This window comes from Calliphora vicina, chromosome 3, assembly GCF_958450345.1.
Source record: "Calliphora vicina chromosome 3, idCalVici1.1, whole genome shotgun sequence".
NCBI lineage: Eukaryota > Metazoa > Arthropoda > Insecta > Diptera > Calliphoridae > Calliphora > Calliphora vicina.
Window position 1 is genome coordinate 18,011,711 of NC_088782.1, and position 23,133 is coordinate 18,034,843.

Sequence of the window (23,133 nt, forward strand, 5' to 3'; positions counted from 1 at the left end):
CCAATTTTCCTGCTTTTGGATGAATCCTTCTGCTCGCAAATGTTTTGAAATTACTGCTTGAGTAGCTTCCAATTAGCTTGACAACAATATTCATGGAGTAATGCATCCAATTCTGGGTCTTCAAACTTTTTTGGCTGGCCTGGGCGATATTTGTTTTCCGTATGAAAATCACAACGTCTGAACCCCACAAACCATCTGTCTGATGTTTAAACCGATGAAACACATTCACCATAAGCTTCGGTGAGCAATCGGTGTTCTTTAGCGGCACTTTTTTCATATTAAAAATGTAAAGCAAAACTTCCCGCATATGACGCTTTGTTGGCACAAAATTCGACATTTTCGAAGCAAAAATAATCTTTGTTGTTTACACTATAATGTTCAATAACTTAGTAAGAATAAATGACAGATATGTAGCCTTCAAAATGAAACTGCGCTCAAAAGATACGCCTTCTATTGTCCCTATATAAGTCCCTCTTTTATGAAATAACTAAATTTTTCGAACATATTTTTCCCATTTTAGGAATTTCGGTATTTAAGTAAAGACAATAGCAAAAGTTGTTAATCCATTGATTAAAAGACCTTTGGATCTATAAAGTTCCAAATTTTATGACGATATCTTAATCCGATCGAATTTTACACTTTTGAGAATTTTAAATTTTTCTTCAAGAAAAATCACAAAAATCTTAAAATTTAGGTTTTTATGGGAAATTTTGTTCTGAAAATTGATAGGCTACATTTTTTTCTTTAAAATTTTAATCCTTTGGTTGTAAGGTTTTCAATAATACCAAATAGTGTTTATAGTATATCGTTCGGGAGACTTACAATCCTTATATTCTCTTGAACTCTTTAATAATAATTTTGGAAACAAATTATATTTTTCGAATATTTTATATCAAATTTCAAAATTGGTATTCCATAATTTTGGAAACAAATTTTGCTCATTTGAATGACTAATAAATAAGCAGTTATATTGGATAGGATATCAAATAATAAATATGGCATTATTAAACTACTTCTAGGTAATGCATGCAGTAATGAACAAGTCAATGAAAAGTATATTATACAAAAATGACAAGTCTTTCCCAAGTTTTTGCTTAAATGTTTATCTTTTATTCGTTTAAGCCACTTGTAGAGTACTTTTCTCTACTAGATTTTTATTAATTTCATATGTTGATATTATTTCATTTTGTATGGGCGTATTTGAGATACAAAATCTTAATATAAAAGTAAATGTATGTTCAACAAAACAGCGTATATTCAAGATAAACTAAGAAAAAAAAACAAAACAAGATCTCTAAACAAATGTATTTGCAACCATAAATGAACCAGAGAAAAACCCACGCTTTAAGGTTAAATGGCGTCTAAAAAAACAAGCACATGCATGAACATCGAGTATAGATACAAAATAATAATAATAATTTTTAGCTTCACCTAGAAAACCATGTACAAACCGCAATATTTTTTATATGTTTATATTGTAGTTTAGACAGATGTACAAATTTATAATAATTGTGGTTTTTTATATTGAAAAAAAAAACTTGGCTTCTTCCGAAAAAACTTTATAAAAAAAATTCAAATAAAATTAAGTATTTTATTATAATTTTAGCTAAAACAAAAATGTGAAAATTTGTTAAATAACAAAAAATTGTGCAATATTTAAAAAAAAATAAAAAACAAAATATCAATTAACAAGAAAAACTAGTGTTTACAACTCAATCATTATGGTGGTTACCTCGACACGCAGTCATTTAGTGACACCCCAGCCCGTAACAAATAACACAACCTCAACCGTCTACCGTTCAAAATTGGTCTATCCACGCACCACCACCATACACCATGTAAATCAGGTAAACAACAAAAATATATTTTTACTATTTATTATCTATAAGAGGAATATTTTTTCATTTGACCTGTAATGAACTTTTATGATGGAATGTTTATAGTTTGAAATAAAATAAAGGTTATTTTGAAGAATTTTAGGAGATTTTATGACCCTAAATTTTCTTACAAGTCATTAGCTACAAATAGACAAAAGTAGTTTGTGGAATTGCAACAAAAGTGTCCTAAAAGTCATTAGATGAAAAACAGTTTATGTGTTTGAATTAAAGGTTTGTAAATGTAAGTAAATATTTTTAAAATAACTGATAAATTAATAAAACAAATCCAATTAGATTTAGGATAATTTGGATTGAACCATACAATAAAAAGAGATTTCTTTGGACTTTTCTCTTTCTCATTTTTTTAAATTTCGAAAACTCGCGATTTATTCGCGATTTTAATTTATGGAAAAATGAAAAAACAAGTAAAAGAGCTACATTCGGCTGTGCCGAATCTTATATACCCTTCAACAAATTATACTTTAAATTAAATATTTTTAGGTACAAAATTTAAAATATTTTAAAAAATTAAATTTTTTTTTTAAAAAATTAAAAATTTTTTTTTTAAATTTTTAAAAAAAAATTTTTAATTTATTAGTGAAATTATGACAAAAACATTTTTTTGGTGAAAAAAAATTCGGTTTAAAAAAATATTTTTCCAATTTTATGTATATCAAACAAAAAACTAAAATTTTGTGAAAATGAGCGAATTCACTTAATTGTGAATAAATATAAAAAAAATCCATAGATTTTTATGATCGATATATCATTTTGTTGCTATTACATGTGGCTTTGCGATAAAGTAATAAATCGGAACAATTTCAGCCGTTTTTGATTTTTCATGATTTTTTTAACAAACAAATTTGCTATTTTCACCTATAAAATATATTTTTTACTTCAATTTGTTATTGATAACTCCGAAACTACTGAGCCGATTGAAACACAATATATACATGCAAATTTGTACATAGCATGGGGATAATGTTTTCAAAATTCAATCAATCGAAAGAAGAACATTAACTACTCAATTTTATGTATATCAAACAAAAAACTAAAATTTTTGTGAAAATGAGCGAATTCACTTAATTGTGAATAAATTCGAAAGGAATTCATCGATTTTTATGATCGATATCTCAGTTTGTTCCTATTATATGTGGCTTTGCAATAAATCTAAACAATTTCTGTCGTTTTCGATTTTTCATGATTTTTTTAAAACAAAAAAATTTGCTATTTTCACGTACAAAATATATTTATTGCTTCAATTTGTTATTATAACTCCGAAACTACTGAGCCCATTGAAAGACAATATATAAGTGAAAATTAGTACTTTGCATGGGGAAAATGTTTTCAAAATTCAATCAATCGAAAGAAGCACATTAACTACTTAATTTTATGTATATGAAACAAAAAACTAAAATTTTGGGAAAATGAGCGAATTCACTTAATTGTGAATAAATTCGAAAGGAATTCATCGATTTTTATGATCGATATCTCATTTTGTTGCTATTACATGTGGCTTTGGGATAAAGTAATAAATCTGAACAAATTCAGACGTTTTTGATTTTTCATGATTTTTTTAAAACAAAAAAATGAGCTATTTTCATCTAAAAAATATATTTTTTTACTTAAATTTTTATTATAACTCCGAAACTACTGAGCCGATTGAAACGCAAATATACCTGAAAATTTCTACATAGCTTGGGATAAAGCTTTCAAAATTCAATCAAGCGAAAGAAGCACATTAACTACTCAATTTTAGGTATATAAAACAAAAAACAAAAATTTTGTGAAAATGAGCGAATTCACTTAATTGTGAATAAATTCGAAAAGACTTCATCGATTTCTATGACCAATATCTCAGTTTGTTCCTATTACATGTGGCTTTGCAATAAAGCAATAAATCTAAACAATTTCTGTCGTTTTCGATTTTTCATGATTTTTTTAAAACAAAAAAAGTAGATATTTTCACCTATAATATATATTTTTTGCTTCAATTTTTTATTATAACTTCAAAACTACTGAGTCGATTGAAACGTAATATATACATGAAAATTTCTGCATAGTATGGGGAAAGTGTTTTCGAAATTCAATCAATTGAAAGAAGCACATTAACTACTCAATTGTATGTATTTCAAACAAAAAAACTAAAATTTAGTGAAAATGGGTAAATTCACTTAATTGTGAATAAATTCGAAAGCAATCCATCGATTTTTATGATCGATATCTCAGTTTGTTCCTATTACATGTGGCTTTGCGATAAAGTAATAAATCTGAACAATTTCTGCCATTTTAAATTTTTCCTGATTTTTTTAAAACAAAAAAATTTGCATTTTTCACTTAAAAATATATTTTTTACTTCAATTTGTTATTATAACTCCGAAACTACTGAGCCGATTGAAACGCAATATATAAACGAATTAAAGGCTATGTAAATGTCAATTCTTCTAAGTTTATTTTAATAATATCGGACTAACCGTTTTTGAGTTATCATTAATTATGTGGAGAAACTTCTAAAAAAAATGTATAATTTTAATTAAAAATTTAAAAAAAAATCTTATAGAATTTAAAATTTGGACCATTTTTGTACTTAGGTAGCCATGATGATTTTATTGATTTACAATTTATTAAAGTGGACAAAATTATCTTTCAAATGCATTTTAAATCATTAAAATCCGTCCACAACTTCATAAAATACCAGTATTTAAAGTTACAATCCATATCAATTCTCTTGTCATTAAGTAAAAATCGAGAATTTTTCGTAATTTAAAAAAAATATAATAATGGAAATGTCAGAAGGACTTCATAGAGTGTTTACCGAATATAATCAAATCTACAGCTTCATAAGATACGAGTATTTAAAGTTAAAATCCATAACAATTCTATTGTCATTTAAGAAAAAATTTAAATCGTGAATAAAATCGCGAATTTTTCGAAATTTAAAAAAATAAAAAAAGTGTCAAAATCAAAAGGTTCCATGCCAAAAACATGTGTTTTGATGGAATTCATGATATAGAAAAGAAAAACGTTATTGATTCATTATAACACATACCAATGCCTGATGCTAGAGTCATGACATTTGGAATATTTAAAGGACATTTGGCTCAAGTTTTTTGAAAATATTATATGGTTTAAAAACATTTTAGTTAGAGGGCATAGAACAAATATTCCCCCCTAAAAAATTGTTTACATTTTTGGGCACATGTCTACTTAATCTTTTAAATAAATAATATATGTATTTTAATGTTGTTTATTTTTGTTAAAAATTTTACGCATAGATACCTCAAAATACTGAAGACTGAAATTATGTATTTCATTCAATAATTAAGTGTTTTTTTTCTTAATTTTTTTTTTATTCATTAAACAAAATCAAGCTGCTTAAAAATTTAGCTAGTCAATGAATCTAAATGATTTTTCATTTAAAAAAAAATAATATTTCAAAAACATAAAATTTATTTTTGTTTTAAATAAATTGAAATTTATATTTCAATAATAAAAAGAAATGAAATAGAAAGAAACACGCACCAAAAAAAATTTACAGACCTGGCACAATAAATTTTAAAGTATACAGTAAAGTCTCAGTAAAAACTACTTTAGCAAAACATAAGACACATTTATTTCAAATTGATTTATGTTGCCTAAATTTTAAGTTTCAATTTATTGTATACCCAGCTAAATCTTGGTTATGTTTTAACATTGCTGATTAACTTTCTATTTAAAGACTACCGTTCGCATTACTTAGAGATAGTTTGGTAATCAATGGCTTATAATTTGTTAGAATATTCTTAAACTATTTTAAAATTGTACAAAATAAGAAAGATTGTAAATAAGTTGATAAAATATATTTTTAATTATTTGTGTCCCTTACTGTCAGCCTCCACTGTAAATATTATTAGTTAGCTACTTTTGCTGCCTATTTTTCACACACAAATCTATGAAAGAAATCATGAATTTTATGTAAAAAGATTTTATTTGTGTTGCATTCAACTGCCAAAGACTTTAGACGTGTGTCTGAAATAAACTGAGGAACGTAAGAAAAATATATGTATTTCTGGCTCCATTGAGTAGAAAATTCTGAAATCTTATTTTTAGATGACATATTGAAGCAACATACATACAATTTTACATGAAACAGAAGTGAAGACCTAAGATGAAAATGAACTAAAACAATCTGCAAACTTATGTCGTCTGCACACTTCAAAGTTCATAAATTAATGTGGTTAAGGCGAATATTGGAAGAGAATGTACAGAATACTGTGGATTAAGAATTATAAGAAAATTAAGCAACATTTTTTTAAATTTGTTTGAAAAAATATCAACAAATTTTAGAAAAAAAGTTTTCAGCAAATAAAATATATAAAAATTCTAACTTGAAATATGTCTGGAAAAAATGTTCAATGTCAGCTAATGGTTTAAAATTCTAATATAAAGGCTCTTCCCTACTGAGATTAAACAAACCTTAACAAACGTTTTCCACGTCAACTTTTGTCTCAATCACAAAGCATCTTGTTGCTACAGAAAATGACCAAAGAAACAATAGTCTGCACTCAAATTGTTTCCATTTAATTAAGCGATTTTAGCTGAGCTGAACCATTAATGAAAGTCTACATAAATTCTATGAAAATAGAATGTATAACTAAAAAGTAGTATTTTTAGTACTTCTTTTAGAAAAGGAGTGCTTTTATAGACAAGTACTATATATTTTTAGTACTTTTTTTAAAATAAAAATACATACATACTACGTTTTCTAAAAAAAAGTAATCAAAAATACTAATTTTTTTTTAAAAAGTATGTACTAAAAATACTACTTTTTGTAAAATATTACGTTTTCTAAAAACAGTATTAAAAAATACTACTTTTTCTTAAAAAATTACTAAAAATACTACTTGTTTAAAAAATATACTAAAAATACTACTTTTTTAAAAAAGTACTAAAAATAGTACTTTTCTTAAAAAAGTACTAAAAATACTTCTTTTTTGAAAGAAGTACTAAAAATACTACTTTTTTTAAAAAAGTACTAAAAATAGTACTTTTCTTAAAAAAGTACTAAAAATACTACTTTTTTTAAAAAGTACTAAAAATACTACTTTTTTTAAAAAAGTACTAAAAATAGTACTTTTCTTAAAAAAGTACTAAAAATAGTACTTTTCTTAAAAAAGTACTAAAAATACTACTTTTCTTAAAAAAGTACTAAAAATACTACTTTTTTTAAAAATTACTAAAAATACTACTTTTTTTAAAAAGTATTAAAAATAGTACTTTTTTTAAAAAAGTACTAAAAATAGTACTTTTCTTAAAAAAGTACTACAAATAGTACTTTTCTTAAAAAAGTACTAAAAATACTACTTTTTTGAAAGAAGTACTAAAATACTACTTTTTTAAAAAAAGTACTAAAAATAGTACTTTTCTTAAAAAAGTACTAAAAATACTACTTTTTTTAAAAAGTACTAAAAATACTACTTTTAAAAAAAGTACTAAAAATAGTACTTCTTCTAAAAAAGTACTAAAAATACTACATTTTTAAAAAAATTGCTAAAAATACTTTTTCAAAAATTGTACTTTTTCTAAAAAAGTACTAAAAATACTACTTTTTTAAAAAAAGTACTAAAAATACTACTTTTTTAAAAAAAGTACTAAAAATACTACTTTTTTAAAAAAAGTACTAAAAATACTACTTTTTTAAAAAAAGTACTAAAAATACTACTTTTTCTAAAAAAGTACTAAATATACTTTTTCCAAAGTACTAAAAACTACTTTCTTAAAAAATGTATTAAAAATACTACTTTTTCAAAAAAAGTACTAAAAATACTTTTTTAAAAAGGTACTAAAATACTACTTTTTAAATAATAGTACTAAAAATACTACTTTTTAAAAAAAAAGTACTAAAAATACTACTTTTTCTAAAAACGTACTAAAAATATGTGTACGATATTGAACACACAAACGGCAAAGCACAACTACTTAAAATAATACGTTATTGCAAGTTCACAATTCATTGTCTGTTATTAACCCTTTGACGACCATGGGGACACCAGTTGTCCCAACACAAAAATATTAAATAACTAAATAACGAAAAAAAGAATGGGATTCATTTTAATTAGTTGGTAAACGTGTCTCTTATTAATGTGTTAATATTAAAAAAAGTTTGATTACAGTATGTATCAACTTCAGCTTCGTGAGAAGGGTATATATAAGTTTGTCATTCCGTTTGTAATTTCTACATTTTTCATTTCCGACCCTATAAAGTATATATATTCTGGATCCTTATAGATAGCGGAGTCGATTAAGCCATGTCCGTCTGTCTGTCTGTCTGTCTGTCTGTCTGTCTGTCTGTCTGTCTGTCCGTCTGTCTGTCTGTCTGTTGAAATCAATTTTCTGAAGGCCCCAGATATCTCCGGGATCCAAATCTTCAACAATTCTGTCAGACATACTTTCGAGAATTTTGCTATTTAAAATCAGCAAAATCCGTCCATAAATAACGGAGATATGAGCAAAAATCCGAGACAACCTCTGAAAATTTCATCAAAAAACACAATGTATTGCATGCTTTGACAAAAAAGCAACAAAACGTATGTTTTTGGATGTGCATGCTTTGCGTATTTTGTTTTTTTTTGTGTTTTATTTGTTTTGGCGTTGTTGTTGTTTTTTATACAACTATACGTTTGTTTGGTTGTGTGTTGGTTTTTTGACAAAAAAGCAACAAAACGTATGCTTGGATATGCATGATTTGCGTATTTTGTTTTTTTGTGTTTTGTTTCTTTTGGCGTTGTTGTTGTTTTTTATACAACTAAACGTTTGTTTGGTTGTGTGTATGTTTTTTTGACAAAAAAGAAATAAATCGTATGTTTGGATGTGCATGTTTTGAGTATTTTGTTTTTCTTTTGTGTTGTGTTTCTTTTGGCGTTGTTGTTTTTTATACAATAAAACGTATGTTTGGATGTGTGTTGGTTTCATTGGCTTGCGTATTTTGTTTTTGTTTTTTCTTTTGGTGTTTTGTTTCGTTTGGCGTTGTTGTTGTTTTGATAAATTTAGGATGCTGTACGCTGAAAGTGGGCAATGTACATACAAATATACAATTATAAAAAATAATAATACATCCACAACAAAGGTGAAGGGTATATAAGATTCGGCATAGCCGAATATAGCACTCTTACTTGTTTTTTATTGTCTTTGAAAACTGACAATTTTATTTTGGTACTGTATACAATAATTACATCGTTGGAAAGGTCTTTGAAATATCAATCATTAGATATCCATAAATGAATTAGTAATCCAGATACATATATTGAAGATCAAAAATAGGTAAAAGAAATCGAGATAGTGTTGGTTTTTAGCTTATGTAGCAGCAGAACCGGGACTATAACGGATATATTGATGTATGAATAATGTATGTAAAATATGTGGGGTCTCCGAAATGGGGTCGCCAAACAAATTTAGAAATTACAAACGGAAGTACATACTTATATACCCTTGCCACTCATAAAGATCTCACACCATCTTTGGAAGAAAAACTGTCCCAGTATTCCTGTGCTATGATTACTTGATGCTAGACGGAAAACACTACAATGAATTTTGAGAAAATGAAATCAGGTTTTAAAAACCAATATTTCTGCTGCATAATGACTACGAATTGAATGAATTGCCAGTTATTTTAACCGCCCCCAGGCTTAAGAGATTTTATGTTGCTCAACAAAATGTTAAGAAACAATTTGTAAAATTTTTAAAAACAGACATAGCTGTTTTGCCATGTTTGCCTGTTTTATGTATTTTTCCTTTTTTTTAAATATTAATTTCATTAATAAATTCTGCATGTAAATGCATATTAAATGAATTTTCTACACAACTCACTCAAAAAAGTCTTACACAATTTATTAGTCCTATAAAAGATAATGATACAATTAATACGAGCTAGTTTTTTTTTAACATAAAATCTAAATGATCGTATAACATTTAATGTTCACTAGAGTTTAATATCAATTTAATTAATAGTCTTGCCACAAAACAACAATATCAGCAATACTTACAGCCTGCTTACAATAAAGACCGCTCTCGACAAGCGACTGTCGTTAAAATAAATTTTTTGACGTTTAACTAACAAAATTTATAAAGTATCATCATTAATTTTTGACTTCAATGACAATGTTATATCAGGAAAATATATGAAAACTAACAGGATCTTAAGAGAGAGCTGCAAAAATAAAAGAAAATTATTTGCTTTCCTTGCTAAATACATATCAACCCATTGTCGTTAATGGCTGTGGTCCCAATTGTAATCAAGCTGTTAAGTTGTTGTTATTGTTGATCTTAGATATAAAACTTTGGGGTGTCTACAAAACAACATTTACTTACTAGCTGGCTGCCATTCATGCCTCCATCCATCCAGCCGTTCATTCATCGGACAAGCTTGTGCTCTGCATATTTTAACTTGACAGCTAAACTCTGTGACAATTTTAGAGACAATAAGACTAACGCTTAATGCACAATGCAGTTTTTTAATATTCAAAGTCGTAAATGACAATTTGTGGCACACTATCAGCTTGAAATGGAACTGACTGAATTCATTCATAAATTTTTGTTTTCGTTTTTTTTTTTAACTTTTTAAAAGTGTGAAGAAAGGGATATGTTAAAGTTAAATTAATTGATCTTAAAGGTCGAGCAGATAACCATAAATATTTAGCTTTTAATGGGATGACAAAAGAGACTTGATCAGTTTGTTTAAAACTTGAAATTGTCAAAATAGAGTGACTTTATAGTGAAGTATCTTATAATCAAATGACTTTTGAACAATTCACCTGGAATTATATAAAAAAAAAATTGATGACATACATGGAATTTTATCTAAAGCAGAGGTCTTCATAAACAGAACATGCCACATGTCTAAATGTATGGTACTGTTGCATAAAACGGATATTCTGATTGTGTTTTTTAATGCTAAATCTTAAATTTGATTCCCTTTTAATACTATTGTTACGAAATTGCACTATCAATTTGAATTTAGCAGTTTAAACGTCTGGTTTCCACATCCACCATTTGTCCAAATATATGCATTGTCATACGAGGATGCTTCTACTTAGCTGCACAGTTCTGCCAGCATTAACTTTTAGAGCTGCTAACATTAACATTAAGTCTGCTAAAAGCTGTAGAAATATAACATTCTAGTTTTGTCCGTTAAATAAATTTTTTTGTGAAAAAAAAAATTTGGGTTAAAAAATATTTTTTTCCGATTTTGACCCATTGTAGGTCCGACTTACTATGGTCTTATATACGTCGTTGTAAAGGTCTTTGAAATATATATCATTACATATCCATATTGTCTATATTAATGACTTAGTAATCCAGATATAGGTCAAAAATAGGTAAAAAACCGAGGTTGTCCTGGTTGTTTCCTCATATATCAGCCATTTGTGGACCGATTTTGCTGATTTTAAATAGGAAACTTCTCGAAAGCATGTCTGACAGAATTATTGAAGATTTGGATCCAGAAGATATCTGGGGTTTTCAGAAAATTGATTTCAACAGACAGAATGACGGACAGATGGACAGACAGGCATACAGACGGACATGACTTAATCGACTCCGCTATCTATAAGGATCCAGAATATATATACTTTATAGGGTCGGAAAATTATATTGTGGAAATTACAAACGGAATGACAAACTTATATATACCATTCTCACGAAGGCGAACTATTTGTCAGTAATTGGATTCGCCTGTTTTTTTATCTTCTATAGATGATAATGCCGTATCTATTAAAGCTAGATACAAGAATTTATATTTGTGTTGTTAATTTTGAATCCCTTAATTTGATTCGTAGAAAAGTTAAGGTCGACAATGTCCGTGTGTCTTCTTTTGAACATTATTATAAAATTCCAAAAAGACTTTTTCAAAAATAATTTTATTATTCTTTTATTTCTCCTGGTTGAGGAAATAAAATTAAAAAACTAAGTGCTGTTAAATAAATTAAAAAAAGGAGGAAAGAAAGAATGTGCTTATAAGCACCTGCTTATAATAACGAGTTAATAAGCAATTTAACCTCTACTCGGTATTGAAAGATTTTAATGGGTTACAATTTCATATATAAAACATATTTAGTAAATTTGTTTGCACATAATTACAGTTTCTTTCCTTACATTTTTAAATGGCTGTGATTTTATCATACATTCCCTTCATTTCAAATTTCCATTCAAACTGTAACTAACAGATTTAAAAAACCAACATTTTAAAGCTGGCAATACCCCAGCAACATCCACCAAATACAAATCATAAAATACACACAGATACAAAAATCTCATACACTCAATTTGCTCTTCAGCAAAATAAGCAAAAAGAACGAGAGAAAGAGAGCTATATTCAGCCATTTGAAACAAACATTCATTCAAAAAAACAAACAGGTTTCGTGAGACACCAAAAAGAACACAATGTTAACCACAATATATGTAAAAGTATGAGTATCTAGATACTACATGTGATTTTCTTCTTGTTCTTTAAGATACATTTAAAATAGTTTTGTGTACATTACATTTGAAACTATAAAATTATGAAAACAAAGACTTTGGTTTCTTGGTTAATATGGTTGATTTAAGAGAGAGGGACAGGGTGCTAGAAGAGAACAGGCAGAGAACAAGAACATATGCCAAAAAAAAGTATAAATAAAAACAATTTTGTAAATTTTTATAAACAAAAAAGGGTAAATTATTTACTCGCACGCTTTACCAACTACACACAAAATTATTGACAGATTTAAGCAGAGAAATAAAAGAGTTTAATAATTGAAAACACAGGTTTATTTGGCGCCGATACCTTAAATGGTTTCGTATTGGCTGTGATAAGTGAATTCGTGAGTCCGTTTCGTAATCTTATATGTGCATTTCTATAAATAAATAGATTTTAACATTAGGTCCTCATTGCGAAAAGTTTGTAGCACAAATAAGACTTTTAATGAATTCATACAACGAATTCATACATTCAATGAATGATTTAGAAGCAGTTGCTTGGAAATTTCTTGTTGCCGTTGTGAAAAATTTCTTAGGAAAGCCAATGGCTGAAAATGACGAGGAATTAGTTATAAACCTCTTAATTAGCTTTAAAAATCTTGGCTGTAATATGAGCATGAAATTTCACCATCTGCTCAAACATTTAGACAGATTTCCTGAAAATCTTAGATCGTGTAGCGAAGATAGATACCAAGTTGGCTGTGATTAACATAAGATGGCAGGAGTTTCACATGAGAGTGTCCTAAGGACCTCCTAGAAAAGAGGTCTAGAGGCTAGAAAAGAAGCATATAACCTTGAAAATAATTTAATAAAATGTTGTAAACTTTCTTATTTTAAACTACACGTTTAAAAAATGAAGTTTATAGTTAGGTCCCGTGAGCAGTTACTTTTCAAACAGCTTCCATTCAAAACTGATACCATTGTGATACCCAAGAAGTAAACAGCAGGACTCTTACTCGACATTCGCTGTTTCCAACCAGATTTTCTGATGAAGGAATGGATGCATCTCAGATTCATCCTTGATAACTCATGAGGAAGGCGATTCCAAGAATTTGTTCTCTCATGTTATTTAAAGCCGGGCAATGGCAGAATTGGTGAGACACAGTCTTCTCCTCTTCTTCTTCTTCATTTTGACAGCTTCTACAGTAGTCGTTAAACCGTAGGCCTATTCTTCTAGCATGTGTTCCAATTATGGACATTAGACCACCTGTTATTTGCAGCCTCTTCAACCACCATCGTTCCTCTACTGCCCAATTCGTCAGCTATGCAATTACCTTGATTTTCACTGAATGTCTCGCTATCTCATTTATGGACACCCGGCATTCTTTGGTTAACCTAGATGTCGTGAAGACACCCACTAATCCATTAACGACATCCTTGCTATCAGTAAATATAAAGATATCTCCACATATTCGATAATACCTCAGTCAGTTGGATGCGCGTTTGATAATAGAAATTTCCGCATGATGAGCAGTGCTGAAATTAGATATCCTGAAGTAGTTCCCGATAAAGAATTCTCCTCCTACTCTATTATCCCTTCTGGAGACGTAAGTGTATCAGGGGAGTTAAGTCCTCTCTGCAACATATCCCTATTCGGAATTATTATATGGAATTGCATTTGTACAATATAAATTTCTTCAAAGTATTGGCCATTGTTAGCTATGACATTTTCACATCTTTCTGGCAACATATGGATTCTCAGCCAAAATATCTGCTCATATTTTGTGGCCAAGAACGAATCAAGCCATTTTCGGATACTACAAAGTGAAGCCTACTCCAAAGAGAGTGTTCTGCATCGATCGAAATAAATATTAGTCGGACTGAGCACGGTCTGGACTATAAAGCGGGTGAAGCAAACTTCCCAACCACTTGATTCTAAATACTTTTTAACAGGTATTCCATAATGAGGCCGAGCATTGTCCTGATTGGCTATTACGGTATCATATTTGGCCGCATATTCCAGACGTTTTTCGGCAAATGCTCGCTTCAAACGAATCAGTTGCATTCGGTACAGGTTCCCTTTGATTGTCTGCCCAGATTTTAGCAGCTTATAATAGATAGAACTCTTTTGCTTCCACCATATACAGAGCAATACCTTAGCGCCATGGATATTTGGCATTGGTATCGATTCGGCTGATTCACATACGTACTCTAATGTTTCAGATTATCGTAATGGATCCATTTATCATCGCAAGTAATGATTCGGTGCAAAAATTATTTTCTTTTAAAGCGTTCAAGCATAATTTCGGACATGCAAAATCATCTTTCAAGGTCTCTGAGCTTCAATTCGTATGATAGCCAATTTTCCTACTTTTGGATGAATTCTGCTGCTCATTTCATTACTGCTTGATTAGCTTCCAATGACTTTGCAAGCTCTTGTTGAGTTTGACAACAATATTCATGGAGTAATGCCTCCAAAATGGCCCGGGCGATCATTGTCTTCCGTGTCGAAACGCACAAACCATCTCATGCGCGTTGAAAACGATGGAACACATTCACCATAAGCTTCGGTGATCAAATCGAGGGCATAGTGCAATTGCAAGTATTCTTTAGATGTTTTGAAAGAATCCCGCATTTAAAGCTCTGGACCAACGAAAAAAAGCACATGAAAATAAACAAAACAAAACTGCTATTTTGAGAACAACACTACAACAACAACAATAATAATAAAATAATTACACATTAAAACAAAATCATAACAACAAACACAACAACTTGAAATTGAAACAATACCTTGGGTTTGTACAACGAAAAAAGTATCTACGAGAACAAAGCAGAGCAGCAGATACAAATTGTTGTTGTAGCTTTAAGTTTATGTGTTGTTGTTGTAGGTAATGCTACTGCTTTGTTTTTGTTTTGTGACTTTTGCTTGGCGTTTTGTTTGATTTCGTAGTATTTTATTAGTTTGCTGAATGCGTTTGAGTAGTAAAGTTGTTGTCGTCATTTTAAGTACGAAAAACGCGCTTGAAAGCGGTAAAATTGAACTGAACTGGTGTGAAATCAAAACAGGAAAAATATACATACAAACATACAAATAAAGTGAAGTAAAGTAAATAAATAGATATGAAAGTGTAGAATGCCGAAACCACAACAAAAAAAAGCACGCGGTAGTGAATGAATGAATGAAAAATACATAAATAAAATTGTAAAGAAATAATTTAGAAATTTTGCTGAACAAAGTTTTAAATAATATTAATGATTGATCAATTACCTATTTAGTTTTCAATAATAAAGAAATCTAAAATTATAATTTTTATATAAAAATCAAAGCAAAGTGAAGTGATTTCTTTAACAACAATAATTTGAATTATCATCTCTTAGATTTAATTGTATCTAAAATAAAGGAAATAATAAAAATTAAAATGTTTTAAATGCCCACAAATTTGAAATAAAAAAAGGTAATTTTTAAAACAAGCAAAAATAATGTTCAAAACTCCAAATTAAGTAGATTGCTTAACAATTTGTAAGATAATAAATAAAAATTGGCGACTTCCTAAACAATTTTGTTTAATTTCAAAATCAGTTCAACTCAAAATCAGTCTTCGCGGGGTTTACACTAAGCCAGCCGCGGATCTAGGCGGGTGAAAAAAGGAAATTCCCTCGCCGTCATCGAAAAGTTTTAATATAAAAAAGGAAAAAAATCCAGATCAACCAGAATTAAACCTACTTAACACTCTTCGCCCTATGCGAAGAGTGTGCGATGTGTCATAAAGTTCAGATATATTCCACACACACTCATCGATACATCATGCGCTATTCAATAGTTTTATAACTTAAAGAAACGAGTAAAAAATTATATGAAAAATATTCCCAAAAGGAAATCATTCAAATAAATCTATAAATTCCTAAGTAAAACTTACAAATTGCATTAAAATCACGTTAGTTTTTAAAAAAAACCTATAGTAAAACCAATAAATAATTATTTATTAGAAAGTCATTAAAAAAATTACAATAAATTGAAACTACAATATTCCTTTGTGAATTTATAATAACAAATAATTATGAGGGTTTTTACCCCCGTTTAAATGTAATAAAATTATCTGTGTTGTTGCTGTTGTTGTTATTGTTGTTTTACTAAATCCAACTGTCATGTTTTTGTAGTGAAGTTTAAATAAAATCAACAAAAAAAAAAACAAATGTTTTTCTTAATCTATAATTAAAAATAAATAAATAAAAAAACAAGAAAAAGTCTATACTTTTGTTTCTGTGTCAAAGATATGTGTCGATTTGATTGGTAACTTGCAAAGCAGCAGTTCTCAAACTTCAACGTTCAACTACATTTTCAGCACTTTAAGTAAAAGATCGGCATTCATAGACACCAGAGTTACAACGCTCGTACATAAAACGATCGCACATAAAAACACAAGTAAATTATTGCAGGTTGTAAGATCCGTTTGCAAGTAACCGCACTTGCAACTAAAAGTATGTGAAAACTGATTTATTTTTGTGTGCATGACTTAGGTGGCGAAACTTTTGAACACGGTTTTTGTTTTTAATAACTTATATGTCATTTTGAACAATACTTATCTGTCATTTATTCTCATTTAGTTATTGAAAATTATAATGTAAACAACAAACTTTATTTTGCTTCGAAAATGTCGAATTTTGTACCAACAAAGCGTCATATGCGAAAAGTTTTGCTTTACTTCTTTAATTTGAAAATAAGTGTCGCTAAAGCTCACGATTGCTCAGCGAAACTTATGATGAATGTGTTTCATCAGTTTCAAGGAGCGAGAGATGGTTTGTGCTGTTCAGAAGTGGTGATTTTGACACGGCAGACAAATATCTCTCATGCCAGCCAGAAAAAGGTAGAAGACCAAGAATTGGAGGCATTACTCCATGAATATTGTTATCAGACTCAACAAGAGCTTGCAAAATCATTGGGAGCAATTTTAAAATGTTTTCGAGCAGCAGGATTCATCGAAATGCAGGAAAATTGGGTACCATACGAATTGAAGCTCAGAGACCTTGAAAGACAATTTTGTATGTCTGCTGTAGGAACGGTATAAACGAAAATCATTTATGCACTTGCGATGAAAAATGTATCAGAGCAGTTCTTTTGGCTCGGAATCTATATGTTGCCAGAAAGAAGGGAAAAAGTCATAGCTAACAATGGCCAATACTTTTAATAAATAATATATTGTACAAATGTTAAGCTAAACATTTGAAAAAATCCCGCATTTTTAAGTCATACAGATTTTAAGTCATAAAAATTTTATTTCAAAAAACTATTATTTGAATACTAATTTCGAAGCTTGATTTATTCTGTAGAAAATAAGTTTTACTTCATAAAAATTGCTTGTCAAATATCAAAGTTGTGCTATTTTTTTTACCAAATATTGAATTTTAAAATTTGACTTTGAATAATCGATGAAAACTGCATAGTTATACCCTACACCACCATAGTGGGGAGGGTATAATGCGTTTGTGCAGATGTTTGTAACGCCCAAAAAAATTGGTGTAACACCCACCTTAAAGTATACCGATCGACTTAGAATCACTTTCTGAGTCGATTAAAAGATGTCCGTCCGTCTGGCTGGCTGGTTGGCTGACTGGCTGTCCATGTAAACTTTGTGCGCAGAGTACAGATCGCAATTTTGAAGATATTTCAATAAAATTTGGTACATATAAATTTTTCGGCTCAAGGACCAAGACTATAGAAACTGGCTGAAATCGGTCCATTATTTCACCTAGCCCCCATACAAATGTCCTCTCGAAATTGGACTTTATCGGTCATAAATGTTTAATTTATATATGTATCTACACATTTCACTCCAAATAAGTTTTATATATATACAAAATTCATGTCACCAAATTTTGTTACAATCGATCCATAATTAGTCATAGCTCCCATATAGACCCGCTTCCAAAAATCACTTTAACGTGCATAAATCTCTTAAAAATGTTGGTATATACACAAAATTCAACATAGTAAACTTTCATAGAGGCATAAATCACACGACCTAATTTCATGGTGATGGGTCCATAATTGGTCATAGCCTCCATATAAGGCCCACTTCCGAAAATTACTCACGAATATAAATTATTGATATTTTAAAAGAAAAATGTTTTTGCTCATTTACTTGGTGTAGGGTATTAAATAGTCGGGCTTGACCGACCATACTTTCTTACTGGTTTTTTATTAATTTTTGTAAAAATTGTTGACAGAAAATTGTAAATTAATACTGAAATCTATGTAGAACCAACTACTGTAATAATATTATAAATTTAAACATATTTATCACGCCCACTTTCACAGTTCTTACAAAGTGGGCGTGGTTAAAATCAATAAAATTTATTGTGAGCGACTACTTTTTATACCCTTCATCTTCGAGAGAAGGGATCCTTATAGATAGCGCAGTCGAGGTATATAAGACCATAGTAAGTTGGACCTACAATGGGTCAAAATCGGAAAAAAATATTTTTTAACCCGATTTTTTTTTAACCAAAAGTTTTTTTCGCTAAATACAAAAAAAAATTGAAAAAACAAAAAAAAAATTTTGAAATTTAAAAAAAAATATTTTAAAAAACAATTCGAAAAATTTTTTTTCCAAAAAATTAAAAAAAAATTTTGTTTACCTAAAAATATTTAAAATTTTTATTTTGAAGTATAATTTGATTCGGCACAGCCGAATAAACATAGCTCTCTTACTTGTTTTAAAACACTTTTGAAAGGCTGATATATTTTAAATAAAAAAGATTGCTTTCACTTAAATTGATTGTTATGATACTTTTGGCCAAAATTGGATAGCATTTTTTTATTTTATTTAACTATTACTACTTTTTTTTGCAAGAACTTGAAAATCATAATTGAAATCCTATTTGAAAGGTTTTTAGAACCATTTTCTAATATAAACATAGATATTTAAAAAGTGTTATCACGCCTACTTTTATAATTTTACAAAGTAACTAAAATTAAAATAATTAAGGTTTATGCTTTTAAACTTGTTTTAGAATTGAAAATAGGTTAAGATTTGAATAATTTTTGTAAAAAAAGTACTAAATATTAAAGATAATAAAAAATTCTATCCACTGTGCAAAATTGTTCCTACTTAGAAAAACTTATAAAACATGATTTGTGATTTCAATTCATTTAAAATCAAATTCCATCTCTTCCAAATATCATGATTTCCTACTTTAAATTAAAATAACTAAACTGCTTTCAAAATTTAATACTTCACGCCCTCTACAAATCTCCCCGATTAAGTTGTAAAGATTCAAATGATTCAAATTTAAGATATAAACGTGTGCCTTAAATGTTTCTTGTTCACTATAATTAAAAATTTCAAGCTTGACGCATTTAGCATATAAAATTTTAATTTTAATTATTTTTATACATTTGGTTTAAAAATAAATTCGTAATTTTTTTTTGTAAACCATAAATCGATTATAAAATCATGAACTTTTAAAAATGCCAGCAGACTTAAAACAACTACTTGTCTTGACAAATCGTGACTTTAAATTTTTTTCTCTCTTAAAATCGTGTAAGATACTGTTTAATGTTGTATAGAAAACAAAAAATATGTTAAAAATAAAATTAAATTGTTTATAAATTCAATTAAGGTTAACAATAATTTATAAAAAGTAAATCAATACTTTGAAATATTTAAATGATTTGCAAGTGTTATGTGCCATAAATTTAAAAATGATATAAATAATGGCAAAGAAATGTTATTTAAATTAGAATTACAAAGCCGAGTACATGAGTACTTAAAACCAAAGAGTTTAGAGCAGTGGTAGGCTCTTATGGCCTGCAGCAGGCGAACATAATTTTTTATTTGCCTATAAACAACACGAATGTTAACGAAGTTGTTATACAAATTATTAAATATTAAAAACAAATCACAATCAATAGCTGAGCAGATTACAATACTTGTTTCTTGCTCTCTTTGAGACGGCCATTGATTTACAGGAATTCGTCAGCACTCTTAGCCACCAAGGGCCGAGCATAATCGGTTATTTAGCTGTTAACATTACGAATGTCAACCAAGTTCATAAATATTATCAAATATGAAACAGAAATCACAATCAATAGATGTTCAGAATACTACATGTTATTTTAATCCTTGTTCCGTTTTCTCTTTATGCCTACCACTGATTTAGAAAATTCGTCGGCACTCGTAGCAACCAGGTTAGAGCATAATATGTTATTTAGCTGTAAACAAAACTAATGTCAACGTAGTTTATAAAACGTACAAAAAATCAACAGGTTACATGAAATATTACAATCCTTGTTCCAGGTTCTCTTTGTGCCAATCACTGATTTAGAGTTTGTAATTGAGCAGTGGCTAATAAACTGCAATAAATTGCTGAATTATACTCATTTAACTTATTGCAACAGCAATTAATGCTAAAGATCACTATGAATATTGAAAATTGTGTAAAACATAAACATTTTTCCAAATTTGTGTCACATTTTAGTTTATAACTTTTTTGTTACTGAACCGATATATTAGATTTTTAATACCCAACTACTTAAAAGAATAATAAATATTCTGAATAAAAATGTTTCATTTTCATGTCTTATCTTAGACCTTAGAGTGATTGCAACACACAAGCTTGCAAAAAGAATTATTTTTTTAATTTTTCTCAAACTTCTCTAACATTTCGGTTAATATTTTTTTTGCGCTGAGCCGATATTGTTTAATTTCAATACCCAACTACTTAGAAGAATAATTAACATATTGGAAAAAACCTAATTAATTTCGTGTAGTATTTTGGATATCTTAGTGTTTGCAACATACTAGAGAGCAACAATAATTATTTTGTAAATTTTCTTCAAACTTGTCTTACATTTAGGTTTAGAAAATTTTGTCTACTAAATCAATATTGCTGATTTTCAATACCCAACTACCTAAAAGAATAATACAACTTCTGGATAAAAATGTTTCATTTCCATGTCGTATCTTGAATATTAGAGTGTTTGCAACATACTAGAGGGAAAAAAGAATTATTTTGTAAATTCTCTTAAAACTTGTCTTACATATTGGTTTATAACTTTTTCTCTACTAAACCAATATTGCTGATTTTCAATACCCAACTACTTAGAATAACAATAAATATTCTGCATAAAATTTGTTAGTTTCCCTTTCGTATTTTGGTGGTCAAAGTGTTTGCAACATACTAGAGGGGAAAATAAAACTTTGTAAATTTTCTTCAAACTTATCTCACAAGTTGGTTTATGACTTTTCCTACTGAATGAATATGGCTGATTCCCAATACCCAACTACTTAGAAGAATAGTTAAACATGCTGGATAAATTTTGTTAATTTCCCTGTCGTATCTTGAGCGTCAAAGTGCTTGAAACAGACTATAGGGCAAAAATAATTAATTTATAAATTTTCTTCAAACTTGTCTTACATTTTGTTTTAGGACTTTTGTTCTTCTATATCAATATTGCTGATTCTCAATACCCAGAAGAATAATAAACATTTTGGATACATTTTTTTTAATTTCCCTGTTGTATCTTGATCGTCAAAATGTTTGCAACATACTAGAGGGAAAAATAAATAATTTGTAAATTTCTTTTCAAACTTGTCTCACAATTTGGTTTATAACTTTTTTGATAGTGAAACGATATTGCTAAATTTCAATACCCAATTACCTAGAAGAATAATAAGCAGCCTGTATAACATTTATTAAATTCCCTGTCTTATCTTGCGCGTCAAAGTGTTTGCAACATACTAGAGGGAAAAATAAATAATTTTAAATTTGTTTTCAAACTTGTCTCACAATTTGGTTTATAACTTTTTTGATACTGAAACGTTAATGATAAATTTCAATACCCAATTACCTAGAAGAATAATTAACATGCTTGAAAAATCTTAATTACTTCCTTGTAGAATCTTGGACATGAGAGTGTTTGCAACACACAGGCGGTTAATAGGAAACTTTGTCGATCTTCTAAAGTAATTAAAATATAGTTGTACGAGTAACTACAATAAAAATTCAATAATATACGCACTAATTTAAACACTCTTTAAATTTCTTTTAATTTTTTTTTCGAATAATTGTCTTTTTCCTCTTTTCATGCAATAATTTCATATGGTTGGTTAATCATGTCGCTGTACCTGATGTAATGTTGTGTATTAGGTTGGCCTGAAGCCAAAATTTCAAAAAAGAAAATTTTATTTACTCATATAGTTGGGTAATTTTCATATGAAATTTTTAATTTAATCACTGTTTAAACAGCTACAACATTAAAGAAAAAACAACAACTAAAAACAATTGTTTATACAAATTTATGTCACAAAATTATCAATGCTTAAGTAGCTAGCTGCTCGCTCAGAGGTGTAAGTACAAGAGTAAAATGTCTATTTGTAAGACAAAAACATACAATAATATTACACAGTATTGGCACAAAGACACTGTTAAAGTAATACTTTGACAGCTGTTTTCTTACCAGCTACAGTGGTCAAGAAAATTAAACAATTTACTTAAAACTGGCAACTCTTTAAAATTCCTAACTAAGTTTATTTTAGTTAAAAGAAAACATATTCAAGCTATGGTGACCCAAGGTTCAAACTAATGATCAGTCTATTTTAATTTTTTTTTTCGAAAAAAACCATTAATACTTAGAAACGTGCTGCAATTATAAAATGTCAATTAATCATGTGTTTGTTTCTGGCCTTTTCTTTCCTTCCACTCAACAATCTTGTATTTAAAGCAAAATCAAATCATACGTTTTCGTTATTTTCTTAGCAATTTATCATTCATTTGCACTTTTATTGTTTATCTGTTGGCCTGCCTATCTCTTCCTCTCCCT

At 28.5% G+C, this 23,133-nt stretch overlaps 1 protein-coding gene across 9 annotated transcripts in view; it reads left to right on the forward strand.

The window, feature by feature from the left end:
* Window positions 1–23,133, forward strand: part of Sarm (sterile alpha and armadillo motif) — a 199,581-nt gene that overhangs the window by 70,682 nt on the left and 105,766 nt on the right. The window contains exon 1 of one of the 9 annotated variants that reach the window (XM_065502923.1): window positions 1,639–1,847. The exons of 7 other annotated variants lie outside the window; for them this stretch is intronic. In XM_065502923.1, the coding sequence (XP_065358995.1) occupies window positions 1,722–1,847 (126 nt within the window). In that variant the 5' untranslated portion in view covers window positions 1,639–1,721. Of the gene's footprint in view, window positions 1–1,638; window positions 1,848–15,673; window positions 15,767–23,133 lie in introns of those variants that run through there. One more of the 9 variants, XM_065502924.1, reaches the window with a different exon arrangement.